A 26,968-nucleotide genomic window follows, 5' to 3' on the forward strand; every position below is an offset into this window, starting at 1 on the left:
GTGGGCCTCATGGGACTCAGCAGCAACAGCACCGCTTGCCTGCTGTCATGGCGTGTCGGTTTGTCAGCAGGCACCAAGCCAAACCATGCCTGCCACAGCCTCCCTGAAGCTGGGCAATCTTCACCCAGGCCAGCTCAGCCCTGTCCTTCCTCCTGTGTTTGCATTCTTTGTCCTGCCTGGTTTGTGCTCTGCGAGGCTTCGGGCAGTGCAGCTCCAGAGAATCATTCCTTTCCCCCACAGACAGGCAGTCAGATTCAGTTTACAGCAGGGAGAGCTGGATGAGAAATGTGCCTCTGATACATGGGATTGGTAAGATGTACCAGCAGTAGGAATGTGACAAGGACACTGGTATAAAACACAGAGCTGATGCCAGGTGCTAGGGTCTCTGTACATGAGGCAAGAAAATACAGCATTGCATACTCCAGTTTTAATTTATCCCCATTTGAATTAGAGCATCAGATCACACTGTTAGCTTAAAAGCACCCACATAGCATGATTCAGATTTAAAGGATCTGTTCCCCCCTTTGAAGCTCCTTTTAATTCAGAGGAAATCTGTAGAAACAGCAATACTTCATCCTCCTGATATTGGTGGTTGTGAAAAAGGCCCCAGATCTCCCTCCCTGTATTACTTTTTCTCCCTCACTTGCACTCTATATTCTATTTCAAGGTCCTGCTTGAGGCTGTAATTCCTCCAGAGCTCTTGGATTGAAGTAGTTGACACACAGCCCAGTTGTTCCCCATCACCACGCCAGGCTGTGCACGACTGCCCTGGTTATTGTGTGTGCTTGTAGGCAGCCAACCCAGGGACAGCCAGCTTGTCCTGTCAGGGAGACCCTGCACCCTTCCTTCTCCTCTGCAACTCTGCCTTTATTCAGGAGCATGGTGCTAGGAATAGAAGGGAAATTAAGCCAGGAAATTGGGACACACTTCATTAAGAAACACACATACACAGAGTTCTGCTTAGCCCACCGTGCACTAGGCTGGGACCAGGTAACAAATCACTATTCATAATCGACTTCCTGTCAAGTGGCATTCATTATTCTGTGCTTTTGTAGTGGCTTAGGAAAAACCTAAATCTCTGTGGTTCCCCCTTGAGACAGGTGGGTTTTCAAATTAATCCCTTCCTCACTGGCCTACTTTATCTCTGATTGATGCTGTGTGGTGTAAGAGTTGAGGCTGGGGCAATCACAAACATCCGTAAAAAGACAAAGGCAAAAGCTCATGCCACCCTGGGAGGGCCTTTTGGGGGATTTTTTTTTTTTTTGATGGTGGTGTTGTTGTTGATCTGTTTGTAGCTTCATAGTGTTTAGTGTGAAGGAAATCTCAGTACCTTGGTACAGTCAGTGTCCCCTTTTCCTCTCCCTTGTTAAACCTCTGACTCTCACTTGGCAGTCTGACTCAGCGCTCACCATTCACACTTGGAGGCAGGTTGCAGTTGTGATTTCCATCCCATCACCTTGGGCAAATATTTACTCCTGTTTTCCCAACTTGTATTTGTCTTTAACGCTCCTCTTTTGATTCTCTCCTTTTTTGTTGTTCCCTGCAGCTGTGGGTGTGCAAATAAGGCTGGATTTGCTCCAACGCAAGTTTTGGATGGCCATGCAACAGGTAAGAGCATCAGCAGTCATGCAGAGACACAATTTAGTGCTCTTTGTCAGCAAGGTCAATGCTATGTTACATCACACATGATGGCATTTTAATGAGGGCTTTTGTGGAATTCATATTAAAAGATTTATGAAGTAGATTAGTTTGAAGTCACACATTTCTGTAATCCTTTGACAGCACTAATGCCGTGTGAGCCATGAGTCTGTTCTGCAGATGCCGTGGTGACAGTGTCAGCATCCTGGCCTGGCATTAGCTGTGCTGCATGTGACACATTTAATTGTGGAAATATGCTTCTGCTCATTCAGCCTTTCAGAAGACTCATGGAAATCTGCAATTTTGGGCGCACAGAAAAAAAACCTACTGCCTTCTCTTATCATCTTGATAATGATAACAAAACACTGCCAGCTTGCCAAAATAAAAATTATTTGCTCCAGGGATAAGCTTTTGATGTTGTCCTAATATTAGATACTCTTCTGGATTGAAGGAAGTGGAATAATTAAAACAACTCCCCTGGTCTGGAGAACAAGACAAATGAAACACCTTTCCCCCATCACCCAGGGGCTTTCTTCCCAGGCTTTGCTTTCAGGGGGTGTGCTGGAGGGGTGAGCATGACAGGACTGCAGCAGCACACAGCAGAAGCAGCTCTCTGCTGTCAGGAGAGGGAACTGTCATCACACAGGGATGACAGAGAAGGTGGGAGGGCAGGAGCATCCTCGCAGGTGGGGATCACATAAACCTAACCTGAGCTAAAAAGATTTCTGCAAAGCACATGAGCGATCCTGAAACAGCAACTGAGAGCTTCATTTTAAACACCCTGCTCAGGGCCACAGCCAGGCAGCTCTCACACAAACAAGCCCTCATGGGTGTTAAGTGGAGCTGGGAGGCCTTATGAAAGCAGGTGAAGGAGGCCTGTGTGCCAAGTGGCTGTGAGCTGTGGCCCTGGTAGGTGCTGGTGTGAAAAAGGCTCATGTGCTTTCCCAGGATGTGAGCACTGTTGGACAGAGGAATGACTAACAGATTTTGTTTTCTCTCTCTCTCCTGCCTCACTGATGCTGTGCTGCTCTGGATGTCCATGCTGTGCCTCCCAGCCCAATGACACTGACGTAAGTGGACAAAAGCTGGGGACAGGGAGGCATCCTGGCATGCCTGGCTTGGCTTCCTAATTGTGTCATTTGTGTGCCAGCATATCATAGGCACTGTCCCTTGTCTCTAGCCTCTGGAGAGGGTCCAAACCTGTCACAGGCTGTGTTTGTCTTCACAGTAATTAAGTGTCTTTGGCAAAGCTCAGAGTGCTCTGGGTCACAGAGACCTGACCAACAGCAGGAGGATGCTGTGCGGTGGGCTAGTCTCTGAGGAGGGAGCAGCAGATGTCATCTCAGAGAAGGCAGGGAGCACAGGCTCAGTTCTGCCCCTCTCAGGCTGCCAGTGCTCTCAAAGCAGGGTCCTGGCTGTGCTGCTGCTGCTGCAGGGCCAGCCCAGCACAGGGCACTGCAGGAACCGCTCCAGGCCTGCAAGGGAGACTCAGCCCCCACACTGCTGAGGAGGATGTGTGAGATGTGAGCCCTTCTTGTGGAGAACCACTGCGGTTCACCTGGGTTTCTGTGCTGATATCTGAACCCTGGGCTCTGTATTTGTTATCCCCCAAGGCCATAACTGTGGTTTGTTGTAACCACGTTTCTCTGCTGATATCTGAACCCTGGGCTCTGTATTTGTTATCCCCCAAGGCCATAACTGTGGTTTGTTGTGACCACGTTTCTCTGCTGACCAAAGGAAACAACCTGCCAGGGTGAAGCACAAGGTGACCTCTAGGAATACATCCAGGGAAATAAAACAACCATGTGTTGCTTTGTGGTGAGGCAGGGGTGAGCTGGTGCTTGCAACTGTGGATAAAGGAATTTTTTTTTAAACCATCATCCCTAGAGTCTCAAAAAGCCAGCTGGATTCATAGTGTGAGCATGTGATATTGCAAAGCTGTGGGACTTGAAACAAACTCAGACATCTCCAAACCTCCTCTGAGTTTGAACAGAGGGACAGAAAACTGGTTTTGTTTTGGAAAACTCAAGGGGAGAAACAAATTCTAACTGAAAGTTACGATCTTGTGGTCTAGAATGGCCAATTTACCTCTTGCTACTGAGAATCACCCAGAAAAGGGGTTGGATTTTATGTCTAAGGGTTTTGAGGAAATAGTGGGTAGCAGGCTGAGAGCAGACAGGCTGTGTGCTATGTCAGTGTCCTTCCCCGACCCCAGAAAACCTCTGCCAGGAAGGGGACTCCATGCACAGAAAAGGCAACACTGTGTCAGCTTTCTTCCCTCTGCTAGTGGAGGAAATAGAATTAAAAAATAACACAAAGAGAGAGACACATGCAGCCACCGCAAACTCTGAACAATTATGAAATCAATAAGCACCTGAAGGGCTTTGTTACTCACCACTTAACCCCTCGTGTGCCCACCCAGTTCAGTGTTGTGAAACACATGTCAAGTCCACTACGCAGAATTTCTAAATGAAATAAGTGGATGCTGCCTTGGGCTACATGTGCACCATTCACATCCTATTTTATCATTAGCTGTCTGGAGAATAAAGAAACCAACAGCAACAACAACAAAAAAATCCCTGCCTGAGAAGAACCCTGATCTAAAATACCATGCTATGTTCTTAGTCCAGATACTAACAGATGCTGAAATGCATGCTGGTTTCTCCCTGGTGCACAATAACCTTTGCTTTTGCCCTTTCTTGGAGTGCACAGGTCCTGCTGGGCACATGTCAGGGAGGCAGGGGCAGGATCTGAGCCCTCAGGAGAGGGATGGTGCTGGCAGAGGCGGGGAGCTGGAGTGGCTGACCTGGGGGTGCTGCCAAGCCTGTCCTGGTGGAAATGCCAGCGGAATTGCAGAGCTGCCTGGGATGCTGTTCTGCAAACCTTCAGCCCAGCAGTCCCAAGGGGGGACAGTAAGATGAGCCATGTGCTGAGGGACGCCCTCAGTGCAGGGGGCTCTGGCTGCAGCTGCAGGCTGAGCTCTGGGAGCCCCAGGCAAGGCTGTGACCTGGCACTGACCCTTTGCACAACAAAGGGCACCGCGGGGACACGAGGGACAGCCAGGTGTCCTGGCCACCTGGAGACACAGCAGGAGCAGATGTCCCAGCAGGATGACCCCAGATGATCACACATGGGCTGTGAGGGTATAAAAGCTCAGTTTCCTTTGTTTGGGGCCCCTCCTCAGAGACACAGGCTCAAGCTCTTTCTGTGTTACTGCACCATTAATAAATTGATTTAATGTTCAGATGTCTGAGAGCCTGCTATGGGAAACGTGGAGTTGAACAAGGAAAACTTGTCTGGCTGTGTGAGTGTGGGGTGTGTGGGGAGCCAGAGACCTGTGGGGTCACTGTAGCTGCTGCTGCCTCAGTCCCAGCACTGAAAGCCTCTGGTGGTGGGGGAGTGACTGCATGGTCAGACTGGGAAGTTTCCTTCACAGCATGGTTAATTCTCTGCTTTCCCTTTGCAGTGCAGTGGCTTTGACGGTGCCTGTCCACTCAGCTGTCAGGATGATGTAAGTTGTTTCAGTTTCTTCTCTGTACCTGTGGTGGGTGTCATTGACCACCTGCTCTATGGAGATCTCTGTGCCCCAAAAAAGGCAGTGCCTGTTGTCTCCTCACAAGAGTTTGCACAGCTGGGGGGCAGGATCTCATAATACTGAGACAAATCTGCATTTAGGTCTTCCCCCAGCTGGGCCAGGGTAGAGACATTGGGATTCCAGCCAGTGAAAGTCCATCTCCTTTCAGTCTGTCTCCCTGGCATCCCAGATCTTCCCAAAAAAAGTGTCTCGCAGCATGACATGCATGCTGGACACTGTCTTTGTGTTTATGCCACTGCTTCAGCCTTGGTATCAGGAATATGTGAGACAGGAGCTCCTCTGCCCTGAAAAGTGAGATCACCAGAGCTTTTTTTTGTTGTGTGTTCATGTAGGATTTTCTCTGCTTCCTGGTTTTCCCTGCAGGAAAGGGTTTTCATCTAAACTCTGTGCCTCTATTTCCTGCTTTGCAAAATAAAGTAGATCAGCAGTGATACTCAGTGGTGGGGAGAGGGTTATTTTGTGAGTGGTTATAAAACTCTGACATCTGAAGATGGAAAGTATTAGATACCATATTACTAAACAGAAGAGCACTACAGATATCCTGTCTCTTCCTGAAGGATGCCTTGCCTTCCTTAAGTGTGGCTCACAGCCTGCTAGGCCTGCACAGAGCCCCAGCTAGAGAAAAAACCTGTCACAGCTCATGGACCCCATCCCTCAAAATGGAGGCAGAGAGGGGAAAGAATTGTGTAAAACTCATGGTAGCTGAGCTGTGGGGCTTGCATGGAAATGCCAAGGCTATTGGCATCATCACAAACCCACACTGCTCCATCCTGAACACAAACAGCCATAAAAACCATCTTTAATATTGCTTCTCTTCCATCTCTGCAGATTCTGAACTGCTTCCTCATTGACAACAATGGCTTTATACTTGTTTCCAAAATACCTGAAGAGGTAAGAGAGCATAGGGGAAGGAGGAGAGTGGGGTTTGCTTGTTCCTGAATAACCCACCAGAGCTGCTTAAAACAAATGAAGCTGAATTGTGTAATAAGGGTGGCTGGGTGTAATTAAATTAAACTGCACAGTGAGGGGGAAGGCTCCCAGCAGAGTGACAGCACATCCTAGGTGAGGAAGGAGTTTGCAGAGATAAGGAAGAAACTAGTCAAAATATCTTTTGATCAGAAGAAAGGAAATTAGACTCTGTTCCCTTGGCACAGATGCTATTGAAAGATGATCTGAGCGGAAGGGAAGGGAAGGGAAGGGAAGGGAAGGGAAGGGAAGGGAAGGGAAGGGAAGGGAAGGGAAGGGAAGGGAAGGGAAGGGAAGGGAAGGGAAGGGAAGGGAGCAGTACTTTTGAGTGCTTCTGAAGCCAAAGAAGGTGTTCTTCAGGAAAGGAAAACTGAGAGGATGGTAAGAGCAAAATGCTAAAGGCAAAAAACGAAGACAATATAATTTAAGTAAATTGGAAACAGGAACACACCTGTAGAACTGGAAAATTTACTGAACTTGCAAAGGTGAAAGGAGCAAGGGAAAAGGCTCAGAATAGAAATAAGAATAAGATGTATGATTCCACAGCCATTTCTAGGGAGCTGAAGGGGTGCAAGTTTGATGTGACATCCTGTGCAGCTGGGTAAAGGCAGTACTACCAGCCACTGCATGGTTGAGCTGCACTTTTCCATTCTCTGATAAATTCACCACAGAGCTTCTTCTTTCAAAATAATTCAACCCTATAGTTCTGGACATCAGAAAGTGATATGTTGGAACAGTCTCATAAACTACAAAGCAATAAGTCAATAGTAAGAGTGGGCTTAGAGAAGTGGGAAATGAAGGGATTTTTATACTGACAGAATCATGGAGTTTCATTAAAATTGTCATTGTACTCGTGTTAACAAATGCAGTTTGGGTATTTCCAAAAGGGAGCAGATCCACTCCCAGAAATTACTTTCTTCAAGATGTGACAAATAGGTCACATGGAAATGGAAATTAAGGTAACAGACCTCCTGGTGGATGATTGGCACCAGCAGCACAGCTTCCAGAAGGAAGAACACTTATCAGCTACAGTTCTTTGATAGCATGGCAAAATCAGGAGATAAGAGAGACTGGATAACCTGTAGAATTTCAGTTCTCTTCAGCCTTGAACAGAGTCCCTTACAAGAACCTGGTGAAACAGTGAAGCATGAAGTAGTGACATTGATCTAAAAGTAGCTGGGACAGAAGAGAAAGAAGAAGAATTTTTAGAGGGCTATTCAGATGGAAAACATCAGCTATGTGAGTCCCATGGTTTCCCACGGTTTCCCACCTGGACTTGGGTTGGTTAGCATATTCAGAATGGGCTGGCAAAAGAAAAAAGTGAGACTGTGCATTCTGCAGGCACTGCACAGTGAGTTCAGAGAGGCTGAGATGAGATTCTGAGAGTCACAGAGCAAAACCAATCAGCAACACAGAGGCACCAGGGGGGATAAAGACAGATACCAAGGGGGGCTTATTGCAAGGGATAACCAACCTCTTTTCTGTAGGAAAGTGAGAAGTGCCCTACCCAGCACACTGAACAGTCTGGGAGAAGTGTCCCTTCAATGATGTGGGCCAAAAGCCAAAAATGCAAATAGAATTTGAAGACTAAGGGGGAGAAATGCTGTAAAAGTTGCATTGGCTCCCCCCTCTGGGTGGCCAGGCCCTACTGAGTTTTTGGGATGGGCTGGTGGTCTTGGGAATTGCTTTCTCCTCTGATACCCATGGCATTTTCAAAGACATTTTACTGCCTCCTATGACATGTGTCCCTCAGCTACACCCTTTAGCTACCATGTCACCTGTGTGTCCTCAGCATTACCCTCCTGGGCTCTGCCTCAGTACTTTTTCCTGCATCTTATGGAAAATAGATTTTTCCAAAGCTCATCTCTGAAAGATCTGACTAGCAGACACATGGCATTATAGTGGATTTGGGTAAATTATAAACATTATCCACATCCCTCCAAGATAAGGCATTTTGGCAAGCACCAGAGCTGTCCTCCTCCAGCTTTTACCTTCCCAGAGTTCACCACTGCTTTTTTTTCTGATTTCTTTATCCTGCTCCAGTTACTGTTTTTATCTCCTGGTGACACCATGAGTCCTCACACCATTAAACCTACAGGGAATTCAAGACAGCACTAAATCAATATCCTGGATTTCCTAGATTCCACCTGGATGTTGCTGCATGGATCACTTGCTGCTGTGTGGCCTTCCCTGTCTCATTCTCTAGTCTTTCCTTAAGGCATCCATTTAAAAAAAGCCCCAAAAAATCCTGTACCTGGGTTTTTGTGGGTATTTTGGCTTTTCTGCCTGCCAGAGCTGCCTGCTGTCTGCACCTCCTTCCCTGGGTGACCACACTGGAAATCAGAGCAGGGTGAGGGGAGTAAGGCTCAGGCTCTGCTCTCCTCTGCCCTTGGCATGGGGGATCAGGGGGAGGGATTGGCTCTAATAACCTCTGTGTGAAGGCAGCAGGAAGCTTACTGGCAATTGGAAACCACCATGGAAAAGGGACTCAGGATTTTAATGAGTGACAAGTTGGAAGCTCCCTGCAGGATTACTTGGGAAAGAATGGTTAATCTCTTAATTCGAGCTAATCTCCCCATGCAGCCTCATCCCAGAAGGAGCAAAGAGTTAAAACACAGAGCCAGGAGAAGGGAGTGAGTGAGGACCAGGTGCTCTGGGAGGAAGGGAAAATAAGTGGCAGGGTCAGGCTGTGCTGCAGGGAGGGCTGCTCTGCATTTTCTGTCATGTTTGCAGCCGTGGCCCCACAGCCACCCCTGAGTTTTTAGCTGTATTTTGCTGCCAGTCCTAGGCACAGCTGTGGATCCCAGGTCTTGAGCTCCCTCCGCCTGCTGCATCCAGATGTTCCCTCTCTCACTAAACCTCTTTTTCTAGGATTGCTGCCTTCTGCCTGAGGCATTTTGCAGAGGATGTCTGCAAGCCCTGCCCAGGTGGGACTCCAGGAGCAGGCTGCAGAGAGGCAGCCAAAAGGCCAGGCTGCCACCAGAGCTCAGAGCTTGTGGAGAGACAAGGGCTGGCTCTGTTTGAGCCATGCTGGAGGAGGAGGAGGCTGCCTGCTTGCCCAAAGCCTGGGCAATTGGGCAGATCCTGTTTGTCTGCAGCTTCTGAGTGTACTAAAAGTGTAAATTGCTCAATGAGCCAGCAAAGCATGGATGCATGTGAGCAGTGATGTAGCTTTTGAGTCACATGTGTGCTCTGGGCTGTGTGTCTTTGCTGCACATGTGCCTGTGCACACTCAGCTGCAGGGGGCAGTGACACAGCCTGTGTCATGCAGGATGTCAGAGCAATGCTTCGTGCTGTCAACCTCTGAAATGGCAAGGCCTCTGGAAACTTGCCCAGAGATGGGAGTTAGGAGAAACACAGCAGAGGGATGTCTAGGAGAGCAGCAGTCACTGGAGGAAGCAGGATGTAATGAGAGCTGCTTTACAAAATGTTTCTCCAGTATGGGACAGCTTTGGTTTCTGCCAAGTGATGCTTTTCTGTGTTACTGCCTGCATGGGGTACCTAAAACAGCAGCAAGCTCTGAATGTCTGGTTTGCTGTTGGAGGCCAGTTTGCTGATGCCTTTCTGAACACACTCCTTGGCCATACTCTCACTTGCACTAATAGCTGCTCATTTTTACACCTATACAAATGATGTCCTGCATGGAGAAATTTGACCAGACATCAGCATCTCTTGACAGGATGGGCTTCATTTACAGCCTTGCCCCACTGCCTGCAGCTTGCACTCTGTTAAATCTCACTGCTGGGTCTGCAGACTGGTATTAAATGGAAGCAGCTCCCACCCTAATCAGATTGAAAGAGCGAGGGAGGTGAAAAAAGTTAGTGCTTGCTCAGGCACATTGGAGTGTCTGAGATGATTACAGCCTAAATGCTCGAAGGGGAGCTGATGTTATGCATCAATTTGTGCAGTGAAATGACTTCTAAAGCCTTTTGGGAAGAGGCTCATAACCATGTAACACTACTGTTAGATGATTACCATGTGATCTTAGGTAAATCTGCCTAAGGGTTTGCACTTTTTTTGTGGAAATGTCCCACTCAAATAAATGAAGTCATCTGTCATCTGCTAATACATGCTAAATGACTGCTAGCCTATCAGTGGAAAAGCAAAATATCCCAGACTGTGTGAATGCTTCCATAAAACATGGGAGCTATTTACTCTGTCAGGACCCATGAGCCAGGAAAACAGAGGGCAGCTCATATCTGCACTTTTATTATTACAAATATTTCATTTACTTCCCTGTGAACAAAGCAGTTGACTTGACAGGTTTGAAGCATTTTGCAATATATTTGTCATGGTTTTGTAATCAGGAAGGCCAGAATTATTTGTTTGAAGAAATCTTTAAAGCAGCAGTTAGCAGATTTGAGATTGGGTCCTTATTTGAGGTTTTGGACTCCAGGGCACACATGGAACCAGAGGGCCACAAGCCCCACCTTTAGTTCAGGCATGCAAGCAGGACTGGGGGTCGTTGTCCCCCCAAATGCAACTTAGTTCTAGCTGTGCCAGTGCACAGTATGTAAGCTACAGGGATGGGTGGCTTTGTGTGGTGTTGTTTGGGCCACTGCCTGCTCAGAACTCACACAGCAGTGAGCTGTAATACTGCATTTGCTACCTAAGAAATCTGTACATCACACTCGTGCATGGTGGGTCATTTCACCTAGGGCAGCAGGAGAGCAGAATTTTGCAAAACCACAGTGCCATGAATAGAAGAGAGGCTCAGATGGAAGACTCAGCCATTCCAGAGAATATGAATTCCCAATAGCTCATGAGAGAGTCCAGGCCTCCAGTGATTCAGCATGCCTGGGTCTCTGCAGCTTGAGAGTCTGTCTTTTTCTGACAAGCCACAGGGACTTATGTGGGCTAAATCTTTTCCAAGCGTGGTAGGAATGGTGCAGAATGCCCAGCTGGTGTTGAGGGAAGTCCTCCCTCAAGCTTTCCAACCAGCCAAAGGACAAAGCTCAGCATTGCCTCCTTACAAAAACCCTCCTTGTGTACAGCAGCCTCCAGACAAGCTAGATCAGCTGGAGCCATCAAGCATTTGGAAAATTTACAGTTTATTCTATTTTTCTCTTTTTTTGCTTGCAGACTGGAAAATTTTTTGGTGCAGTGGATGGCTCAGTGATGACCCAACTGCTAAACATGGGCATGTTCAGGCGGTAAGTGGGGGATCTCCACACTGTGCTCCTTGTTCTTTGCTGCTGTGTGGGTCAGAGCATGTTGGTCCCTCTCAGAAGCACTTGAGCAGGAAAAATGCACATGCTGGTGGTGCTGGTGGCTCTATTATCCAGACACAAGAGCTCCTTTAGCTACCTGCCCCATCTGCTGCCTGGCTCAGTCATCATCAGCACACACACTGTTTCTCCTCATCTCTTGCTCTTCCACCTGCTGCAAAACACAGAGAGAGACAGAAACTTCCAACCTCTGTGTGGCCAGAGAGCAGCTGCTTCTCTTTCTTTCCCAGGGCAAGATGTTATGGGAAACATTTCTTGGCATTTTGGGTACAGAAGTGCTTCAGTTCCTCCTGCCACTCAGAAGGCCTTTCTGGGGAGTGGTTGTCTGAGAGCCCCACAGATGCAGCATTGCAGCTGGCTGACCACATCTCTCTCTCTCTTAAAAATACCTCTGTTCATCTCACTCCACTCCCTCAAAAGAGAGTTCAGAGTTTCAGTGGCTTGAAAGCAGGAACTAGAGGGACCTGATGTAGTCACAATTATAATTCCTCTGCTTCATAGCTTGCTTTACTCACTGTGTGAAATTAGGGACATATTTCCTCCTGTGCTGACCCAGTTACATTAATCCAGACCCTGTATTTCTTGCTCTGCAAGATCCAGCACTGGCCAAACAGCAAAGACACGTGTGAGCAGGTCACTGCTTTCCTGAATCCAGGAAACACTTCATACCTGACATTTTTGAGGAAAAGCTGACATGTCTGTCCCGTGGGTGTTGCATTGCTTGCTTTTGACTGCCTGCCTGTTGTGTTTTGCCTGCAGGGTGACCATGTATGATTACCAGGCCATGTGCAAGGTTCCCTACCACCACCACAGCGGCGCGCGGCCCCTGCTCAGCGTACGTAGCCTCTCCATGCTGCCCTCCCTGGCTGGGCTTCCTCCTGCAGGCCAGCTCCAGCAATCCCCAAAACACCTCAGGAGATGTCTGCTTTCAGGATGGCACTGTCCAAACTCACCTCAGGCAGATTCCTGAAGCTGTGGTGGCCACTGGTGTTGGTTTGCAATGTGGCTCTCTGTTGCCATGTAGGATCTCACTGAAAATTGGAAGGACCAGGAAAGAACAGGAGCTAAACTATGGCAGGTTCTCCTGGGAGCCCAGCAATCAGCTAGCAGCTGAAATGAACAGGAATGCTTTTACAGAGCGTGGTTTTACTCAGCTCAAGAAGGAGAGTTGCAGTGTCAGGGAACATCTGGGGAAAACTGGCAGTCATTGGGGAAGGATGAGTGAGCTTGGAGCAGGAGAGGGAGCATGCTGGTAGCCCAGGGAACAAACTAACAGAGTGAAGTACCCAAAAGCAACCTCTCTTTAGGCTGATACAAACTCATACTCCAATCCCACTCCACCTTCCTAACCTTGCCTCAAATAAGCAGAACAAAGTAACTGCTCGACACTTTTAAGCCACTTCAAACTGCTTGACACACCCCGAACAGGAATTTATTCATTACTGTTATGATCCTGTGATACTGGAAGGAGTGCAGGAAGTACCCTTACAGTGTAACATGGTAATTTTTTTCCAGTAAAAGAATTTTCAACAAAATATTGCCTTTTAACAACATTCTTAACAATAGCACTTTTAACAATGGCTGGTTTGCAATGGCTATACTTGAGCTGGCTAGATAACACATGGTGGTTGTAGTGAAAATATTTGCTTGATTATATCTTCTAATCCTGATCACTGAAAGAAATGTCACAAACTATGAGCTGCCAAAAATGAGGTGAATTTGGAAGTAAATAAAAAGGAGAGCATTCAGCCTCCATCTCTCATCTTCCCCTCTTAGCAAAACCCTTGAAAAGGAAAAAATCAAGAAAAGTCAGTTTTTCATATACAGACATAAAAATCAGTCAAATTGCCAACCATCTCTACATTTTACTATTTCCTGATTTATTTTGCTTGAAGAGAATTCATCAGTAATGGGAGTAATGGAACATTATCCTGCATCCCGTGACTGCCACATCTGTTTTGGGTTTGAGGACATGGGCATGATTATGAGAGAGGGAGATGAAAATTAGACGTGGTTACCATGAGGAAAAGAAGCAGCAGTATCCTCTGCAGATGAATTGTCCCTGGGATAATGCTGGATTTCCAATTTGTAGCTGAAAAGCAAGAAGATGATAGAAGTCATGCCATCTTGAGGAAAAGCTGGATGAAAGCACAGTTAAGCAAAATCAATCAATGGCAGATAATACTAAATCCTGGGCAGTGCTGTCACTTGTCCCAGAAACACCACTTGCTCTCAGAACACAAAAGCAACCTAAACTGGTGCTGTCCCATTTAGCTGTGTTTCTCTCCTGCTCTGAGCTCTGAAGGTCATCCATGCTGGAGAGAAATCATCAAGCAATTACATCTTCAAAGTCCTTCATACATTCCTGATAAACTCCCTGACCCTCATGGGGAGGGGGTGAGGAGGTATTATTAGTAGCAGGGCAGCTCTGCTGGCTTTTGATGGATTTTGAACGTTTTCCAGTGATGCCCAGACCTTGTATTTCCAGCCTGTCTTCAAGAGCTCTGATCAGTGGAGGGACTTGGTCTAAAACGTGGGGTCCTGCATGACAATTATAAATTCTCTGACCAGCTCCTTATGGTATTTCTCATTTCTTCTTTTGTTCTCCAGCCAATTTATGCCTTTGTAGCTGCAGTGAAGTGGCTGATAAGTGATTTCCTCATGTGAGTACCAAAAGGTGGGGGTGTTTGGGAGGCTCAGGCCAGGAGGGGCAAGAGCTGGAAAAGCTGCAGGTGGAAGCCCCTGTGTGAGGCTTTGCTGGTGCTGTCAGCCTTCTCCTGACATTCAGCTCTGCACTGTGCTCCTGGGAGACAGAAAGCTATTACCATTGCCATTTTGAGAGGCAGAGGCCCACAGAGGGGCTGGGATTTACCTGAAATCACTCAGTACAAAGTGCCTGAGTCAGAAATAGGACTCGGGTCTCCTGGGGCTTGGTGCAGATCCTCGGTGCCGAGTCCTCTTGCCTATGAGGAGTGGATGCACATCTTCCTCTCACAGGGGGACAGGGCTGAGGGCAGCAAGCCAAGAGCTCAGGTCTGAGTGCCAGGCAAGGGGGGAGAGAGGGGAGGCTCTGCTCTGGGTTGGGTTCACCTCAGACTTCTGGGGTGAAGCAGAGTTCAAGCTCAAATTGGGATGGAGGTGCCACTGCTGAGCTTGCAGGGTGTGCGAAAGGGGAGATGTGCTAAAGGTCCAGCTCTGAGGGTTTTACCGAACATTTCCATGTAGTTACCTCCAAGCATCCAAAGCCTGGGCTTCTGATGGCCACCATGCCTGCTCCTCAGGTGGGTCCTATAGTGGCTGAATCCCCTCCCAGCCTCAGGGGCTGACATCCTTGTTCCTTGCTTCACTGACAAGCCCCTCACAAAGGAGAAAGCCCATTCAGATAATTCACAGTACAGATCCCACAATTCAAAGTGACATTCTAGCATGTGGAGAGGGGAAAAAAAAATTTTAAAATCTAAAAAATCAGACTTGCACTGCCAGAAATTTGTAGTAAACATTTTTGAACTGATACTCACTGGGCGACAGGGCCATCTCCCTGACACCTGCATCCTTCCAGGCTGCTGAAAAAGCATCCTCTGTTCTTGCTCTTTTGACAGCTTCCTTTTGGAGTTTAACATGAGTAGCTTCTGGCACTCAGACAACTTGGCAGATGGTGAGTACACAAGAGTCCAGCCACCCCACAGCACGTGAGTGTTGCAGCCACTGGTGACAGAAGAAACTGCACAGGGAAGCCTGGCCTTGTGCAGGGAGCCTGCCCTCTGCCCCACACCCCTTTCTCCACAGACACTGGAATGCAGCTTCCAGATCCCCCATCTCCCCCCGTTTCCACCCCCATTCCAGGGTGGTCAGGGTGAGGTGTGTGCTGCTCAGAGCACTCTGCTTGCTCTCCTCAGGGTAATTTGCTGAGGAGAGGGAGACACTTCTTTCTGAGGACCCCTATCTTATGTGCAGGGGATAAGAGGCCATCAGCTGCAAAATACTTCAGTTGGAAATCCTTCCTTCCAGTCTGCTACTGGGCAGGGCAGAGGTGGAACAGCAGGCTCTCCAGAGCCTAGCAGAGGTGCCAGGAAGCCAGACAGAAACCTCAGAGTTCAATAACACACTGAGGGTCTTCTCTTGCCCGTTGGACCTGCTCTGAAAGAGAGAAGATGATGGCACATGGTACAGCACAGGAGCTGAGTTCAGCTGAGGGGCTTGAAATACAGTAACAGCAGTGTCTGGCTTGAAATACAGTGACCTGTCCTGCAGCTGAAGTGCTGCCTGCTGGAAACACCCCAGGAATCTCTGCAGTCCCATCCCAGCTCCTGCAGGCAGGGGGGATGTGAAAGGCCCTGAGGAGACTCAGAGGGAAAGGGGAGATGTGCTCTGCACAGCTAAGTAGGGGCTGTAATTAATCTTGCTAGTTATTGATCACTTTAGTGGAGACAGTGGTATCTACAATGCCACCTATGAGGCTGGGTTCTTCTGCACTGAATTCTCCTGGCATAATGGGGAAATAGTCATTTTTTGAAAGCAAAATTCCCCTCTAGTAGAAAAGGAGGTCTGTGGGTGCTGTTTAGGTCCCACTCTCCTCCTCCAAAGAGGTGGCAGTAGAAGCTGCATCTGTCCCCTGAGCAGCCCTGGCTGCTGTGTAACACACATCAGGGTAACAGGAGTGGCCCCATGCAGAAATTGGTGAGGAAGAGTCAGATGAGCAGGTGCAGTTCAGGAGAGACTGCTCATTCAGGGAACAGGCAGGTGTGACATTCCTGCTGTGCATGTTCTGTGGGTGATATAGTCTGATTCAGTCTGTGCTTGAGGAGAGCAAAAAGGGAGGGGGGATGTCACTGCTGTCCTACTCATCACCATTTCCTTTTGTGCTTCCTTCATCTCTTTCCTACATCACCTCCATGACTGCTGTGTGCAAATTCCTGTCTCCATGTCACTGCCATCCTGTGAATCTGTCACGTGTCTCCATCATCACTGTGTCTCTGTGTGTCATGGGACTTCTCCAGCCAAGGCTGTCTTCCATCACTGTAAGTAGAACCACCTAATAGTTAAAAAAAAAAGAATTAACTAGAAATTCCTAGGCTAGGAAAGACTTTTTTCCACCTTTGTACAGTGGGGGTCTTGCAGAAAGGCGTGACAGGGCCAGGGCAGAGCCTGGCTCTGTTTCCCTGCTCTGCAAAGAAGAGATGCTGTTGCTCATTTAGCTGGCTGAGCTGGTGATGGAAGGTCTGTCACTGAGAAATTGATAAAAGAAGGAACATATGAGTCTCCTGAGGAGTGCAGTCACAGACAGCATCATCACTCATTGCTCTGAGGCCTGTGTTCCATGGCATGTCCTTCACCGTGCTTCCCAGCTGGCCCATTCTTTTCAGCTGCTATTCCCAAACCAAAGACCAACCTGTGCCTTCTTGCAGAAGAAAATACACAGGTCTTGTAGGCTGTAGTTATTAAGAAGTAACTTAAGTCTTCTTTTCCACACACCATGGCTTAGCTCCCTCTGATAAATCCCAGCCCAGCTCTGGGATAATGCAGGAGGACTTTCAAGTGGTTCAACTGATAACTCATAAATCCGCACCTACAGGCGAGTTAGAAATTCCTCCAAGACAGAGTCCAGACTGTGGCTGTGTTTGTATCTCCCTGCTTCCATATCTAGCTTGTGTTTGCCAATTTGCTCTCTGCCCAGCAAGACATATGTGTGAGACAGAGATGGAGAAATAGAGACAGTTGGAATGTGTCTGACTGGATGGAGAAGAGGAAGAGCAGGAGAGGGTGTCTGCAGATGAAAAAAAGAGTGTCCATGTGTGTGGGGGAGTAGCAGGGTGGAAGAATGCTATTGGGGCTGGAAGAAATGGATTGCACATGTTGTTAAGAAGGGGCTGTAGATTTTTGCCAGAGATGTTAACATTTTCTTGACTGCACGCCAGGGCTGGTGTATGCGAAAAATATGAAGCGAAGGAGACATTTTGTGAGAGAGAAATTGAGCACACACATTTTTTCCGGGTTATGTGCAGAGGAATTAACGATCAGGGATCTAATGCTCCCCCTTTGCCTGACTGTGTACCTCTGGCTCTGCAGCACTGAGCCTATTTCTGCTTCCCAAGTTCTCTTGTTTTTTGGGAAGGTGAGACTTGCTGTTGGAATATGGGCGTGATGTATTCAGACTGCACTCATCATACAAATCTGCTTTTCAGAGGTGCTGAGAAGATATGTTTGCTGCCACAGATTTTTCTATGCTCTCGGCATCTCAGTTTCTCTCTGTGTTTATAAGGGCTTCTGCTGTTATGGACATCAGCACAGGTTTGAAAGCTTTTAATTAAGCCAAAAATACTTCCAGCCAAGGCATGCAGCCTAGAAAGAATTATTTCTAGAATTCCATAGATCATAAAAGTTTCTTTTTTTTTTTACTCCATGGTAATGTACTCAGAATATATTTTACAAGATATTTTGTTAAATTCTATGTTTTATATTGGTAACTAAGTGGCAGATTTTGTCACATGTCCCAGAGTAAATTCTCTGACTTGAGTGCATGATTTATGCTGGTGGGAAAGAGTTCACAATCTGGGCTCTGTAGTTCATAACAAGGCACAGCAACTGCTTTTGCTGCTCAGAAGGATTGGTTGCCAAATGTCTGACAAAAGTCTTTCTGGAAGTGCAGATGGTAGCAATGACAGCCTGGAATTAACTCACTCTTTGCTATAAAGTTTGCAATTTGTTATCAGCTCCTCTGGCTGTTTACTAATCCCTGACCAGCAGGCTCTGAGGCTGCTGATAACATTTTGATGTCCAGTATGTGCATGCAGAGGCTCAGCCTGAGCCCTTTGCTGATGATGTACATGCTACTGGGCTTCTCTGAACCTCCCAGTGCTGCTGCAGCTGCATTGCTTCCCAGCAAATTAAGTGTCAGTAGGCTTAAGCATAATCTCTGTCATAGGTCTTGTCTCTGGGCAGGAGTTTGATTTTAAAGCAGCTTCTTTTCATTAAGCTTGTGCCAAAAAAAAAAAAAAAAAACCTCAAACAAAAAAACCTTAAAGTCTGTGCAGGCCACTTCTGCCAGTTTAAAAATACACCTGGGTGTGGTTCATGCAGACTCTTTAACTGAGTTTTCCCTTGCAGGGCCTGGTTCTCCAAGCCCACCATGACAGCCCTGATCCAACACTGGCTAAGGCTGAGAGGCCTCAGATCAGCTTCCATTCTGCATTTTCCAAGCTGATGGTCTCATCCAGCCCTCCCTGCACCCATCCTTCACACCACTGTCCTTTCTATTGCTTGAACTCCGTCTGCTTTGATGATGTTATAGCAGGAGCTAGTAAAGGATATATTATCCTAGAAAAAGATATGATATTATAACAGGAGCTAGTAAAGGATGTCACTCTTTACCAGGGACAGGGAAAAATGAGGTCCTGATGTGTCAGGGCTCTTTGCCACTCATGACATGAGCCATATGTTAAATTCTTGCAAGCAGTTTGCCCCAGCTTTATGAGGTCACCTTTGTGGTCATCACAAGCAAGAACTGCCACAGACATGTCCCCAAGCAGGGCTGTCCCTGGTCCAGGCTGTGATAGCCTGGCCACCTGCTTCAGGGTTTGGAGCTGCTTCCCTAGCCCCCAGTCCAGTGAATTAAGGCTGAAAGAAATGCTGCTCTGTTTCTCACACTCCTTTAGTCTTAGTTTGGGGACTTTTCTGGCCAGAATACACTTACCAGCCCTGCAGCTGCTCAGAGCCAGAAAGCGTTTGCAGCTTCTCTCCTTACAGCATAAATGGGGATATTCTGCATGCCCCATCAGAAGTGTTTGAAATTCACCTCAGAAACAGGGTGTTCTGCTCATCCCAGATCTCCTCAGGGCTGTCAGTCCCTGGCCAGGTCCTAGTCAGAGGCATTCTCCATCAGCAGGAATGGGAGAGGCTTTTCCCTGCCTCTGCAGGTGGGGTTTGCACAGAGGGACAAGGAATGGTGGCAGAGCACAGGCAGACAGCTCCTGGCTGGTGGCAGAGGTGCTGCCGGCCCCTGGAATGACAAGTTGAGCTGATTAATTCAGTGTGAATCCAGGGTGAATACAGAACGAGGCATTGTGCTGCAGTCAGGCTCTGGGTGCTTTTGAGTCTGTGCAAAATGAGCCTCACCATGGCACCAAAAGGTGGGTCCAGTCTGGGAGGATTGAAGCCTCCCGAGTGCTGCTTTTTGAGACTCCTGAAGAAAAGCACAAAGTACAATTACCAGAGACTCTGCACTGCAGGGAGGGGTTTGAGTGCCCATCACATTCATCTGGGCCAGGCATTAGAGGCAAGATTGGGCTGCAGTTCCTGGCTCTTAATGGATGCCTTGTGTTGCTGGATTGCCATGGTGGAGAGGAAAATCAGAGGAAATCACGCAGTTTTTCTCTCTCTCATGCAATGCACGTTGTTTGGACGGCGGGCTCGGCGAGAAGGTGCCTGCAGTGCCGGGGGAGAGGAGACCATTGCTCTGAGCAGGGATGCAAATCCCCCATCCAATCACGGGTGCCCTCTCCGTGCCTCTCACCACACATCTGCTGATTAAAACCCAGATTGCTGCATTTTCCTATAAACCCTCAGCGCTTCTGCTGCAAGGGGTAAACGGGGCGTCCTCCAGGTGAGGAGGACGCTGTTCCCCCCAGGAGCCCTGCCCGTGGCTGCTGTGTGGGTGGGAGGCTGCAGAGCGAGGCTTTGTGCTCAGAGCTGATGCAGAAACCATTGCTTGTGCTTGCTGCTGGCTGAGCCGCAGCCACCTCTGCCCTAGCAACACAGCTTCGTATTTCCATCAGCAGCAGTCCCCTGTGTCCTGCACAGCCAGGAGCTGCCTTTGCTGCTCCAACTGCAGAAAATAATTGCCAGAAGGGCCCAAGGCAGTAGTTTCAGGCTAGACAGATTTTGCTGAACTCCTCAAAAGAATGCTCTTGCTTCTTGAGGGAGGCTGAGTGAGGTGGTTCGGCTGCCCCTCATCCCCAGATTAGTTTGGGAGTCCTGCAGGGTGTGACTGATAAGTGATGGAGCAGCTGCTCCCTCCAGGAGCCGGTGTTGTTCATTAGGGGGCTCTCTGCTGGTCCTGAGAGCTGGCATCTGTTTCCCTGTGCTCTCAGGCCAGATCTGCTTGCTGCTGGTGGTTTCTTCTTAACTTGACACGTATTGAGCCCCTCCAATTTCCTGCTGTGGGAAATGTCAGTGGGCTCAGGAGGGACCAGCAGCTGATGGGAGCCTCACTGCAGGGAGCACTGCCCTGGGCACAGGCACACAGGGAGAGGGCCAGCCCAGGCACAGCTTTCAGTGTTTAAAACCAGCATGAATGAACCAGGGCTGGCTTGGGCAGGAGGGGTTTCATTGTCACGGCTGCTTCAGTAGGACCCCCGAGCTCCTTTGAGCACTTGAAAGCTGTGCCCCAATGTCCTTCCTGCCTGGCCAGGGGTCCGTGGGTGCTGTGGCCACTGCGGGCCCTCGGCTGCAGTTTGGGCACGGCTGCGGTGGCGATGTGACGATGTTGGAGGCATTTTCACATAGGCTGGTTTTCCCACACCACCTAGTGGGAGCCGGCATCACTGCCCGGCTGCTCCTGCAGCATCTCCTTCCCTTTCTTCTGCTCCGGCCACCTTGGGAGGGTCGCTGCTGCTCCAGAGTGCATCCCCGAGTCTGGGATGTCCCCGTTTAGCGCGGGCAGGTCCCTGTGCCCCTCTCATGTGTCCCTGTCTCGTTCCCCCAGCTCACAGGCACAAGAAGCACGACACGCTGCAGCCCTGCGACACCGAGTACCCCGTGTTCGTCTACGAGCCCGCCATCAAGGAGACCAACGGGCTCATCGACTGTGGAGACTGCCAAAAGTAAGAGCCACAGCTTCCCCTCCAGCTGGGGACATTGTCCCAGGGCTGCCGGGGGTGGCAGCAGCATCAGAAGGGTCACGGTGGCACAGCCACCACGGCAGCCACAGCTCTGGCCACAGAGCCGCACTGGACAGAGAGAGGGGAAGAGAGCAGGGTACTGAGTCTTACCAAAAAAAAAAAAAAGGTGTTAATAAGCAAAGGTGGCTGGAGAACAAAGAGAACAGCATTTAAATATATATATCTTTCTATTCCATAGATTTCAGAAAGGAACTTGTTCTGTTCTTTCATGTTACTGGCAAAACTTTTCTTCTTAGAAAGCCACTAAGCCTGTTTATTGTGACTTTCGCTTTTTGCAATACTCTTGGCTTTCCTTTTCTTTCTTTTTCTTTTTCATTTCCCCCCTTTCCTGTATTTCTATAAAAACAAAAAAAAAAACAACCCAAAACAACAACAACAACAAAAAACCAAACAAAAAAAACCCCAAAACCCAAACAAACAAAAAATGAAACAAAATAAAAACAAAACAAAAACACCAAAAAACCAAACAAACAAACCAGGGATAGGGGAAAAAATAAGTGTTAGACTGAAAGAGCTGAAAACAAGAGTCCACTTTTTTATTTCCTATTTTCCTTGTAAGTGAATGGATAGTGAAAATAACAGGAAAGGCATTGTGAAAAGAGGCTGTTTTCAGTGGTTGCACAGTGCTATCAGCAATCACGTGTGGAAAGGTGGCAAAAAGATGAATTTCCACTGATCCAGCTTTTCCAAACAGATCTGACTGGAACTGCTTCTTAAAAAAAGCCCACAAAACAATCCTACCTAGTCTTCAGTATTGGATCAGCTGAAGGAAAGACTTAAAGCTTAGAAAAACAGCCTCCACTAGTCAGCATGGCTCTAGGAAAACCAGGGCCTTGCCAAACATTGTTTCAGAAGAGATTGCAGATTCGATGATAACAAGGTGTTCTGTTAATCTCTGGGCAGATCCAGAGGAACTGAGTGACCTCTGTGGGTCACAGATCTGTGCTGCAAACAGAGCCTGGGAGCTGCCCCTCCCCTGCTGGAGGCAGCACCTCAGCAGTGCTGGATGGAGCAGCAGGGGCTGTGTCCTTCCTGGCTCTTTGTAGTTACAGCCTCTGGTGCATCTTGGGCATCTTTTATCCAGGTGTTTGGGAGAGACACCCCCTCACCCCTGCCACAGGCTGTGTGCAGCATTAGCCAGGGCCTGGCATGCCGGCATTCCTGGTGGAGCAGGGCTGGGCTGGGTGCTCCCTCCTGGGCAGAAGCATTGGCCTGTGGATTGATGCATGGGGCACCTCTGTCCTGCTGGCTGAATCTGTGCATGGGGTGAAGGCTGCTTGCCAAAGCTCCCAGGGCACTCGTTAATCAGGGAGCACTAATGACATGGTCAGCTGCTGTGTGTGGCATTCAGCACCTCTAAAAGGGGACACACAAATGCCTGGAGGCTGGAAGGCAGCGAGGCCAGGTGGTGAATAACCAGGGACACTGGGCACTGCTCCAGCACAGTCAGCTTGGCCAGGGCAGTGGGCACATCCCCACAAGGCTGTATTTCTGTTCCAGAAGCCCTGCCACCACTGCAGGCATGCAGAGCCTGGTGTCCCCAGCCTTCCCTGTGCCCATTGGCTCCAGGACATGCTGGCTCCCTGCCAAACCCCAGCTGGTCAGTCCTGTCACACCAGTGTAGCCCACAGTGTTACTGGGTTCCTCTACTTCTCTCTCCAGTAATGTGAAATTTAGCACAACTCTGCTCCTCCCAGGACCACAGGATAGAGACACCCTTGCACTGTACAAGCACACATACAAATATACATTAAATAGGCACTGACAAATATACATTAAATAGGCACTGACAAATATACATTAAATAGGCACTGAAATACCTTTGGTTGAAGCCAGGCTTTGCTCAGGTCATGTGCTGCCCCATCTGGGCAGGGCTTGTCTTGGTTTTGGCTGGTTGGTTGGGTTCTTGGGTTGATTTTGACTTCTGTGCCTAGCATGGATTTATAGATTTGAGCCAGTTTAGAGCCAAAAAGAAGGCCAAAAAGGAGTGCCAGTGGCACTTCTCCCTGTGTACATCTGCTCACTGGTCTCTCTTGCTTTCTGCTGGCACCCTGTTTCCAATGATCTCTTTTTTACTTTCAATTTCTTTGCTGTGGTTCAGGCAATGCCAGGGCAGCTGCTCTGGGCTGGAGAGTTGTGAGTTTTTTCACTTTCCATTTTTCTCTGTGTTTTTTTTTCACCTGCTCTTCCCTTGCAGGATGTTTGTGGCACAGCAGATCATCAGCAGTAACCTCCTGCTCCTCGTCACCGACACCGTCTGCGACTGCAGCGTCTTCCCACCCGTCCCAATGGATGCAAAAGAAGTCAAATATATCCTTCCACGCACAGCAGGGATGCAGGGCTCCACAAGCACTGTCATCCCCCTGTTTGCCAGGGTGGAAAATGTCCTTCTGCTGCCATTGCTGCAGGGGTGGAGAGCACGGCCTGGCTTGGGGAGGTCTCCAGCCCGTACAGGGTGACCCGTCCTTCCCTCATCCTCCCAAGTGGGGCAGTTCCACTTGGCCAGACTTTCCTGGGGGCCCCAGGGGTGTGTGTGGCATCCATCCATCCATCCATCCATCCATCCATCCATCCATCCATCCATCCATCCATCCAGTCCTTAACAGCCCCGCACACAACGCCTCGGTGAAGTGCGAGCGGATGCGCTCCCAGAAGCTGCGCCGGCGGCCGGACTCGTGCCACGCCTTCCACCCTGAGGTATCCCGGGACACTGGGGACAGCTGGCAGTGCCCAGAATGCACCAATGTCTCCTCTTGCTGCCTTGCATGCAGTGTGTCACTGCTGGCTGGGGCCAGGCACAGCCGTGAGTCCCCAAGGGGGCTCCACCAGGATTTCCTAGCAGGATTTCACCTCTGTAGCACCTGGGAAGGGCTTGAGCTCGGAAACCACAGGGTGGGGAGCACACAGACACACAGACACACACACCCTACTAGGAGCCAGGAGCCATGTGCCTTCCTACCCACGGAGGGCTGCTGTGGCCGCCAGGCATAAACCAGTCCTTTCCTGGGGGTGCTCTCCCGGCCACAGGCATTGCTCCCTCTTGCAAAGGCACAGGCAGGCTTGGCAGCAGGGACCCTGACCCCTTGTCTCTCCTCTCGCAGGAGAATGCCCAGGACTGCGGGGGCGCCGCTGGGATCTCCGTGTGCGCGGCGCTGCTGCTCCTGCCCCTGGTGCTGCTGCTGCGGTGACGCTGCCCGGAGCCGGCGGGACAGAGCCGTGCAGGGGACACGGGGGACACGGGGGACATGTCCTTCTGGGACACCCTCGGCCACTTCCCCAGGTGTCCTTCAGCACAGGGTCCAGCACGGGGGGAGCTGCTGCTCCTCGGAAGGCCGTGGCTAAAGGAGATGCGAGGAGCAGCAGGGGCAGCTCCGGGCACGGCAGCTCGGACATGCCAGACCCCGCTCACAGCCGGGGCTGCTGCGATCATCATGGAGACCATTCCCCATCAGCTCCAGGAGAGCAGCGGGGGCAGGGGACAGCACCTGCCTGTCCCTCAGGGTGGGACACCGGGTTTGGAACCCCGGGTGTGGAAGCAGCACGTCCTGGTCCTGGGGACACAGCACCGAAGCTGAATTGCAGCAGCCTCGCCTGGGCTGGGCAGGGGGAGGCAGCACAGCTCTGCTGGAGAGCTGCAGCTCCTCTGCCAAGGAGGCCTCTCCTAACTCTGCTGTGGCAGCACCCAGGTTCTTGTCTGCATGTGGACTTACCTCTGCAAAGGGGTTTTGTGTGAGCCACCAGAACAGACTGACCTGCTCTCCTCATTGCAGAAGCAGCCAAGAAACAGGCACTTTTCCCCTGGGAGCAGCACTGCCCTTGGCTGTGCCCTGCCCTGGGCCTGGCATTCCCAGCTGGTGGGCACAGGCCATTCCTCACAGAGCTTTATGGACAATGGGTGGGAAGCACCCGTTTTTCTTTTTTTTTTTTTCTTTTTTATGAACTGTTCCATACCATCTCATTAAAAACAGATCTATGGTATATTCTACATAGACACCACAGCTTCAGCATGTTTGGTGGGCATCACAGCCATACACAAATCCCAGAAACCCGTGGGGACAGAGTGTGGCTGCAAACACAGCTGTGGTGGCCCCAGGTAGTACAGCAGGAAGGCTGAACCTTTCCCTGGTCACTTGGGGAGTGTCCTGCACCCCTCCAGGCCCCTGTCACAGCAAGATGTCACCTCCTTGAGGACACAGGCCCTCCTTGCTGGCTGCCTGATGAGCAGCTCTGCCCACTCGTGCCCTGCCACGTGCCTGCCATGGCAGCTGCAGGGCCACCATGTCACCCACTGCCACCACTGCCAGGCTGGACTCCTGGGCAGCTGCTGCACAAAGCAGCTGGGTGGGAAAGGGCTTCATCCTCACAGCAGCTCTGTCCCTGCCCTGAACAGCGGGCACCCACAGGTGCACTCCAGGCTTGTCCTTATTGCCACCCGTGTCACCTGACACTGAGGGGACAGGACCAGTCCCAGCCAGGTCCTGGCGGTGTTCCAGCAAAGAGGAGAGGAACCACGGCAGTACTGGAAGTAAAACTGGAGGTGGGGAAGGCTCCAGGCTTCAGAGGCAGTGACCTTATCAGAGGCAGCAGCAGCCAGGGAAGGTGAAGGCAGGACAGAGGGAGAAGGGGCGGCTGTCAAGGCTGAGGAGCTGCTCAGAGATGGAGCAGCCCCTGGCTCAGGGCACCCCAGGCTGGCACAGCTCCCCCAGCCCCACGTGCCTGCCCCTGGTGCCTCTCAGGGATGACCTCCCTGTCAGAAAGGATTAGCAGCCCCATGTGCACTCAGCTGCAACAGGACAGGAAAATGCTCTGGATGAGCCATGCTTGGCTTCAGGTGCACTAATCCCCAATAAACATGGTCCTGCAAGGATACCTGCACTGAGAGAGAAGGTGAGAGCTGTACCTGGCTTGGCTGGCTCAGGGAGTTTGTCCACAGGTACTGACTGCAGGGAATGGACTGGGTGAGAACTGGATTATTTCTTAAACTGAGAAATAGAAGCAAAGGTTTGCCTGACCCAAACCTGAGCACACACCAGGAACAGCTTCCTGGGTTTTGGAATTTTTTTTTGCAGCAAAGCAGACCATAATCAAACCTACCCAGTTCTGGGCTCCAGCACGGGGTTAAGCAAATTCTATTTCATGCTCTGACAGAGACAGTGACTCATGGCCCTTTCAGCAAGAGAAAAATCCCCAGGAAGAGCAGCTGCCTCAGCTTCCAACTTCTTCAGCCATGTGCTAGGCACAGCAGATGAAAATAGGTCAGCAAAAGCAAACAGTGAGCAGAGGCCAGAGCATCCAACCAGCAGCACAGCAGCTGTGAGAGGAGCCATCTCCCACTTCCAGCTGAGCAGCATCCTGCTGCCATCCTGATCCCATCAATCCCAGCTATCCCTTCTGTGCCATCCACCCCGTTAGCACACAAAGCACACCCAGAGGCAGCAGGGCTTGTTCTGCTAGGGAAAATGCAATGGGAGAAAATTCCCGGGTGGGAATCTGTTCTGCAGACAGAGCTGTCCATGAGAGCCACAGCTCACTGCTGCACACAGCAGGGCCTTCACAGGCCCCAGTCCTGCAGCTGATTTCCTCACAGGCAGGGGCAGGGAATTCAGACACTCCTCCCAGGCTCCACAGACGCTGCACTGCAGGCT

General features: G+C 49.7%; 1 protein-coding gene and 1 pseudogene across 1 annotated transcript in view; one reads left to right on the forward strand and one right to left on the reverse strand.

Moving 5' to 3' along the window:
* Positions 1-25,277, forward strand: part of CACNA2D4 (calcium voltage-gated channel auxiliary subunit alpha2delta 4) — a 119,972-nt gene extending 94,695 nt beyond the window's left edge. Inside the window, exons 27-38 of the mRNA XM_074538901.1 lie at positions 1,547-1,608; positions 2,694-2,708; positions 5,105-5,149; positions 6,062-6,124; positions 11,282-11,352; positions 12,187-12,262; positions 14,038-14,090; positions 15,027-15,082; positions 21,128-21,245; positions 23,521-23,638; positions 23,943-24,020; positions 24,425-25,277. Of these exons, the coding sequence (XP_074395002.1) occupies positions 1,547-1,608; positions 2,694-2,708; positions 5,105-5,149; positions 6,062-6,124; positions 11,282-11,352; positions 12,187-12,262; positions 14,038-14,090; positions 15,027-15,082; positions 21,128-21,245; positions 23,521-23,638; positions 23,943-24,020; positions 24,425-24,511 (842 nt within the window). The 3' untranslated portion in view covers positions 24,512-25,277. The remainder of the gene's footprint in view (positions 1-1,546; positions 1,609-2,693; positions 2,709-5,104; positions 5,150-6,061; positions 6,125-11,281; positions 11,353-12,186; positions 12,263-14,037; positions 14,091-15,026; positions 15,083-21,127; positions 21,246-23,520; positions 23,639-23,942; positions 24,021-24,424) is intronic.
* Positions 13,281-17,914, reverse strand: LOC113458691 (uncharacterized; annotated as a pseudogene).
* Positions 25,278-26,968: the final 1,691 nt, after the last annotated feature.

The sequence above is a fragment of the Zonotrichia albicollis genome, chromosome 4, assembly GCF_047830755.1.
Source record: "Zonotrichia albicollis isolate bZonAlb1 chromosome 4, bZonAlb1.hap1, whole genome shotgun sequence".
NCBI classification, from domain to species: Eukaryota; Metazoa; Chordata; class Aves; order Passeriformes; family Passerellidae; genus Zonotrichia; species Zonotrichia albicollis.